Source organism: Euprymna scolopes, chromosome 42, assembly GCF_053919585.1.
Source record: "Euprymna scolopes isolate OS-2025 chromosome 42, ASM5391958v1, whole genome shotgun sequence".
Taxonomy (NCBI): domain Eukaryota; kingdom Metazoa; phylum Mollusca; class Cephalopoda; order Sepiida; family Sepiolidae; genus Euprymna; species Euprymna scolopes.
In genome coordinates this window covers 40008708-40016182 of record NC_136523.1, presented here as the reverse complement: position 1 = coordinate 40016182, position 7475 = coordinate 40008708, and the positions used below count along the sequence as shown (strand labels likewise).

The following is a 7475-nucleotide window of genomic DNA, read 5'->3' as shown; positions in this document are numbered from 1 at the left end:
AGTAAATAAATAAATAAATAAGTAAATAAATAAATAAGTAAATAAATAAATAAATAAGTAAATAAATAAATAAATAAATAAATAAGTAAATAAATAAATAAGTAAATAAATAAACAAACAAACAAATAAATAAATAAATAAGTAAATAAATAAATAAATAAGTAAATAAGTAAATAAATAAATAAATAAGTAAATAAATAAATAAGTAAATAAATAAATAAATAAGTAAATAAATAAATAAATAAAGTAAATAAGTATATAAATAAATAAATAAGTAAATAAATAAGTAAATGCTTACCAGTTTAGATAAAACGTTAATTTCAGCCAGGACCCAATCCGGGCAATCAAGGTCTCCACAAAACCGGAATTTCTGAAAAGAAAATTAAAAATTAATGCTTTCAGTATTATCGACATAAATCTAATATATAAACGGCTATATGTCTGTTTTTCTGTCTGTCTCCATATTTTCAAACTATCTCCTCTGAAACTAAAAGTCACAGAGCGGCGCTAATGGCCTCAAATGATTGGATTTTTTACTGATCGTTTTTTTATGGGTTTTAGCCAGTTAAAATTGTTTTTAAGGGGTCAAAAATGGGCCAAAATTGAAAAAAAATCGTTAAATATTTTGTACATTCGTTTTAGTTTATTTTTAATCAGTTCATATGCGTGTTACGTTGGTACAGTGGTAACGTCACCAGCTTTGAATGCTATTGTTTGTTTCGATTCTCGCTGATAGCACCTAAATACTTGTTTTTTTCTTGTAACTTTTGAAATCACGACTTAATAATAATATATATGAAATCTAGACAAATTAAAATATCATATTTAAGCATATTTTATGCCCGGGCAAAGCCCTGCCCCACCCCACCACCTAGTAAGTTTATATTTTTATATATTTGTATGTGTATAGTGATGTGTAACATTACATACGTTTACACACGGGACCTAACACGTTGTATGCAGCCTACGTCACAAGGAACATAAGACAATTAATAAGTCAACTTTTTTTTGTAACAACAACATTTTTTTTCCTCATTCTTCTGCCATTTCAGTTTGAAAAAGATTTTGAAGTGAGAAAAGCACTGGCATGGAGTGCATGTCACAAGTGGAGGAAGATATGGTCATCCACTCTCTCAGAAAAGTTGAAAGTAAGACTCTTTGTTGCCACAGTAGAAACAGTCCTTCTCTATGGTGCTGAGGCATGGACTTTTACAAATGTGCTGAAGAAGAGACTGGATGGCTGTTACACACAGATGCTCAGGATGGTCATCAATACATCATAGAGGAGACACGCAGCAAACCAAAATCTTTATCGTGATCTACCACGAGTATCAGTGAAAGTACAGCAGAGAAGGATGGGAATAGCCGGTCACTGCATGAGACACAGCGAAGAGGAAGCAAGCAAGCTAGTTCTCTGGATATCAACAGATGGACACCCAAACTATGGTAGAAGAAGAATGACCTACATTGACAATCTGCTGCAGAACACAGGTTTGGAAAGTGTTCGGGACCTGCAAACTGTTATGGGAGATTGAAAGAACTGGAGAAGTTGTGTAGATTTGGTGGTGAAGCATCCCGAGAGACAACGGAGATGATGAGAGAGATCTCCTGCCACGGCTACGTGTGACTTCTCATTACAGCTGAAATATCGCCCACTTCTCTAACGTCTTATTAAATAATGAACATCAACATTAACAAGGGTTTTATCACTCAATCAGGAGCCCCTCCCTAGACTTTAGCCATCTAACTCTGTCCCAAGCTATTTGCTGCCAAGTGGGACCCATGTGCTGTATCAGGTCGTCCCTCCATCTTGTTCTTCCCTTTGGCCCCTTATGTTCATGTTGTCCATTCTGTTGTCTTGATGAACCATCTGTTGTTATGTTGTCTGGCTACGTGCCCTGCCCATCTCTGTTTATATGTTTTGATGGCAGTGTTGATGTCAATGACTCTTGTTTGTTGGCAGATCCAGATGTTTGTCTTTCTGTCTTGTAGAGTGATGCCTAACATTATCCTCTCCAGCTTCCTTTGTGCTACTGCCAAGATTTCCCTTTGGTGAGTTATCAGGGCCCATATTTCACTACCATAGATCATCACAGGTAGTATATATATTCATTGAAGATCTTCGCTTTGATTGACATTTTTGCTTTTCGGCTTCTCCTGATATTCTCCACTTTCTTAAAAGCTGCCCATCCCAATACTACCCTTCTCGTTATCTCAGGGAGGAGATCTCCATCTTTTGTCATTTTCTTTCCCCGATAGATGTAGCTTTCAACGTCCTCAATGGTTTTTCCATCAACAATTATTGGTGCCTTGATAGAGTGCTGGTTTAGCATCATCTTAGTCTTGAATAATATGACTTAAAAATTATTGAGTTCCATTTGTTGAATTGAATTCTTTTTTACCATATTCTCAACAACACAGCCAGAAGAGATTTCATCTTGAATTATTGAATTCTCACTTGTTAAATTATGAACTCATTCTCCTGTTCAATCAACAATTGTCGAAAACTTATACTACCAGGCTATGCCGCCATTATAGGTCTACTAATTCGGCAATTTGTGGGTGTTTGTCTTGGTCAGTCTCCAAGCTCACAATGGCCAGAGATTATCTCCAATGAACAACTGTGGGACAAAATGGAGGTAGAGATAAAAAAACGAAAATGGAACTGGATTGGCCACACCTTGCGGAAGCCTGCATCTGACATCACCAGGCAGGCTCTTGAATGGAACCTGCAAGGCAAGCGTAAAATTGGTCGCTCAAGGCAGATATGGAAAAGAAGCATTGAGGCTGAAACCAGGGCTGTTGGAATGACATGGGCCGAACTGAAGAGGACAAGCCAGAACCGAGTCTGTTGATGGAGTGTCGTTGCGGCCCTATGTTCCCCCAAGGAATAAAAGGGCCTAAACAATTTCGCAATTATTGATCTGATATCTTCAAAAGGAATCCGGGTAAGTATTTGTCATTCTTTTACCATTTTTTTTTTTTGACGTGTCATGCCCTATCTAATTATGTGAGGTTATTTCTCGCAGTAGTTAATTGTTTTGGCATTTGGTTATAGTTATTTGTTATTGGGGGGGGGACTTTTTTATATTATTGTACAATTCCCAGAATTTTAATAAGAGAAGGCTTGTTATAGTTTCTCAAGAAAAAAAAAAAAAAGAGAAAAATATAACATTAAAAAAATAATACTTTAAATATTTTATTAATTGACATAACATTAATCTCTACGTTAATGTCAGTACACGTAAAACGTTAGCTATCTATGATAAAGATCAGGTACCAAAATTTAGTTCTGGCTGTTGCTTCCCAGAGGGGAAGATCATGTCGAGGTAAAAACTGTCCCGCATGATAATTCATATAAGAAAATCTAACGTTTTTAAATCTTTCGTTAAGTAAAATGTTAAGTGAAAGTACAGATTTTTTTTTAAGTAAGAATGGCTTTCTAAATAATAGCTTTATTGTTTCAGCACGGTCCAAAAGCTGCTGAAGTACCATTTTTTGTTTGTTTGTTTGTTTGTTTGTTTGTTGTCTTTTTTCTTCCAATCTTGATACTCTGTCTGTAGGTTCTATTTGGAAATACATTAGAACCCCAGGGTACGATATTAAAAATTAGTAACAAAATAGAGTACAGTATATAATACACATGTATATAATCAAATAACATTATAAATAACACCATAAGGCAGGGCAAATACCATAACCAGGGGCCGGAAAAACATTGTATTTCACATCGTAGCCTGAAAAAACTGTATTTCAGGGTTCTACTGTATAGACAACATGGCTGCTAAATGTTAAGTGACTTTGGAATATGTAAAATGCAAAATGTGACCTCCGAAAACATGAAATGAAATATGTTTTAATAGTTTTTTTTGTCTTTTTTGGCACGTTTTTTAATAATTGAGATTCGTTCATTTATTTAATACAAAAATTTGAATAAAACAATGAAAGGTACTTGTACAGTTTAATCAAGACATTAAAAAATTAAAACATCAAAAAAAGGTTACATTGTACGTATCTGTTATTTAAGTTTTCAAAAAAAAAAAAATTCACTTAATTTCATCAAGTAGTTTGTTTTTTTTAAAGTGAAAAAATAATTTATGATACCAAGCAAAACGTTTGATTTTTAAGGAAAAAAGCTAGTATTGAAGATGGAGAGGGAGTGTCGGCGCTTTAAACTGAGTTATCTCCCCGTGGCGTGTTCAAAAAATTCAAAGATGGCTACCTTCAACATGCTGTCATAAAAACGTGTTTTTCCGCTGTAAAAAAAAAAAAAAAAAAAAAAAAAAAAACTACTCGATCAAATTAAGTGAAATTTTTTTCAGAGATCATCAGTCCAAAACGGATACATACAATATAACCATTTTTCGATATTTTCAATTTTTAATGACTTGATTATATTGTACAGGTACCCAAATGAAAATCTTCTTTTTTAATCGTTTTATTAAGAAATTCGTTCATTTGTTTAGTATGAGTATCTTTTAATGGTTTTAATGGTTTTATTGTTATCAAGAATTCATCACAACTACATTTTCTTTTGCTCTTGAACAGGGAAATAACTCTGTTTTAATAAGAGTTTCGGAAAAGATTCTATTTTTTTTTTTATATTAAATTGTAACCTTAAAATAAATATTAAAACATTAAAAAAATTAATTTTTCAAAAGTCAGTAAAAAAAAAAAAAAAAAAAATTAAAAAGTTGTTGCATCTCAACACGGAAAAACTATTAAAACATATTTCATGAAAGGAGTTGTTTTAGAAGGCTATCTCAATGCAGTTCATAGGAAACACTGTAGACACAAGTTAGTATATAAAAGAGTAATGACAATATTAGAAGAAATTTTCAATAATTTTCAATTATTTTACATTTATTTGCCAACACAATGTGTCATACAAGATAGGTGTTAAGGTCCCTAATTTTCCACTGCGTTATGGGTTCTGAAAGTGCAGTGGATAAAGGTGTTGAGTCCCTATGGTTCCAGATGAGTATTGTCTGAAGATAGGGTGAAAATGCACTGAGGGACCACCTGAAGACGGTCAATGTGCACTGCTTGTCCAATCTGCAAAGGGTGTTTATTCCGAAAGCCGTTCTTAACATGGGGAAGTTGGGGATGTTTATTCCAAAAGACATTTTCTTATTTTCAACCGCCTCGTAATCAACTTCTTAAAGGCAAGTCTTTGGGTGGTCCCCCAGTGCATTTTCACCAAAGATAGCAGTTTCAATCTTACCCAAAGCAGGCCAGAGGATTAGTTAGCCAAAATGTGGGGAGACAACAACAACTATGGAAGGCGGTAATTACTGAGGATACAGTTAAGAGACTCTGCATTTCTCCTCTCATCACGGTTAATCACCTGAAGAAGGCCAAAGGATGAGTTGGCCAAAGTGTGGTGATGCAACAACAACTATGAAGATGAGGATAACAGTCCACAAATAAATAAAAATACAAAAATTACTCATCTTAAAGAATTCTAATGAAAATAATATATAGCACTAGTGCAGCTTTTTTTTTCTTTTTTTTTTTTTTTTTTTTTTTACAAAAGCACTTAGTTCACGAGTTCATGATTTTCTCCATGATTTCATGTTAAGGAACACTTTCTGCCTTGTTACCGTCTTCCTTTCTGCAAAACGGACAAGGCATAAACCCAGTCTATAATAAGAAAGAAATATTTATATATATGTATTATAGTATATTCATTTATACAAATATTATTAGCTACCTATGTGCATACATGTTTCTCCTCCGACCTGAACCCGTTGGACTACTTCGTTTGGTCATATGTTAAGAACATCACCAACATGACTTCCTACAACACCAAAGCAAGACTGATCGCCGCCATCCACTGAATATTCACCGAGCTCCTGCCGGTGCTTGTGGAAAAGGCATGCTCCCAGTTCTAAACGGATATTGAGGTGGTGATGAAGTCTGTAGGCAGCTTCATTGAATAGATGTCAGCTCTACAACATAATCAAGTTACCTACTTTCTGCCTCGTTACCGTCTAACCATCTGCAAAACAGCAACCTGGAGTCAAATTTTAGTATCTTACCATAACCAAAAGTTTAAGCTAAATTAAGACATCAAATGAGTATGTTTTACTATAAACAATGAACCGAAAAAAAAGGCCCAAAATCTAATATATAAGGTAAGGCAACTTGAATAAGTTTTTGGCATTTTAACATATTTTAAAGAGTTTTTAAAGTTTGAAACACAAGTAGTGCAGAGAAACCGACAAGATGGTCGACATCTTTAGAGTCTCAATAATTGCTCAAAACGCAAATATAAAACACTGATAGAACGATTGTTTTTATTTGGTGAATTTCTACCATTATTTTCGTTCATAGTAATTGTCTGTATTTTTGAGATGAGGTGTTTTCATTTATTGAGATTGTCGGACTGACTTCAATCCTGAATGAAGGCAGTGAAAAGTAACATTCAAAACAGAGAATCAGCAACTATGTCCCAGAGCCTAGCTGGAGTCCGAACACGGTACCCCCCGTAGTAATAATAATAAAGGGTTGGGTTTGAGACTCCTAACAAACGGTTCCCCAGTTCGATACAAAACACCTGATGAAGGCCGGAGGGCAAAACTGCCGAAACGTTGTGACTATAACAACCAAGATAAGGAAGTCAGTCCGACAATCTCAATAAATTTTCATTCATTTTCGAGTTTTTAGCGATTATCGAGACTCCAAAGGCAATAGTTTCATGTCCACCAGCTCCATCATCGTGTTGTTGTAACTTAAACTTAGCAACTGGACACTACTGGTGTTTCGAATTAAATAAACGCTTTAAAATAAGTTAAAACACACCAAAAACTTATCCACGTTAGGTAGCTTATTTTCTCTTCTTGGCCACTTTTGCGGTTTGCAGTAAAATATGCCCGAAAAATCTTTATGCTGTACGTACCCGTAACGAAACGAAAATATCATATTCCAAAAATTATGTAAATTGATTAAGTAGTTTTATTTTAAATATAAATCAAATTTTGTGAGTAAGCAAAAAGGGACCGTCTCGCGTTACCATCTTGAAAAAAAATAAAAAAATAAGCATAGATAAGTCCACAATAATTAAAACTTACGAGATCAGTCTTGTAGTGCTAATGATTTCACATTAATTGTTTTAAAAATGATTTTCTCTATAAAAAAATAAAACTACTTGATCAATTTACGTGGTTTTTGGAACATGACCTTTTCGTTCTGTGACAGACACGTTCGTTAAGATTTTTCTGTAGTTTTTGTTTGTTTGTTTGTTTGTTTGAATTAGGTTAAATCCTAAATAAGAACCGAAACAATGAGGAAACATCAAAATATTAATAGTTACTTACCATGTTTCAATAGCGAACACCTCCCACTATTTTGAATGGTTTGGGTTCCTGCGTACGAACATAAGAACAATTTTTTTATAAATAGTCTTTTTTTTGTTTGTTTTTTTTTGTTGTTGTTTTTACATATAATTAACTTTATAAATTATTTTAATTATT

General features: G+C 33.8%; 1 protein-coding gene across 1 annotated transcript in view; it reads right to left on the bottom strand.

Annotated features, from left to right (window-relative positions):
• LOC145267036 (COMM domain-containing protein 4-like) overlaps window positions 1–7402 on the bottom strand; it is a 49522-nt gene extending 42120 nt beyond the window's left edge. Inside the window, exons 1-2 of the mRNA XM_080122978.1 lie at window positions 7320–7402; window positions 299–370 (exon numbers count right to left, since the gene is read on the bottom strand). Of these exons, the coding sequence (XP_079979104.1) occupies window positions 299–370; window positions 7320–7322 (75 nt within the window). The 5' untranslated portion in view covers window positions 7323–7402. The remainder of the gene's footprint in view (window positions 1–298; window positions 371–7319) is intronic.
• Between the last annotated feature and the right edge of the window lie 73 nt (window positions 7403–7475).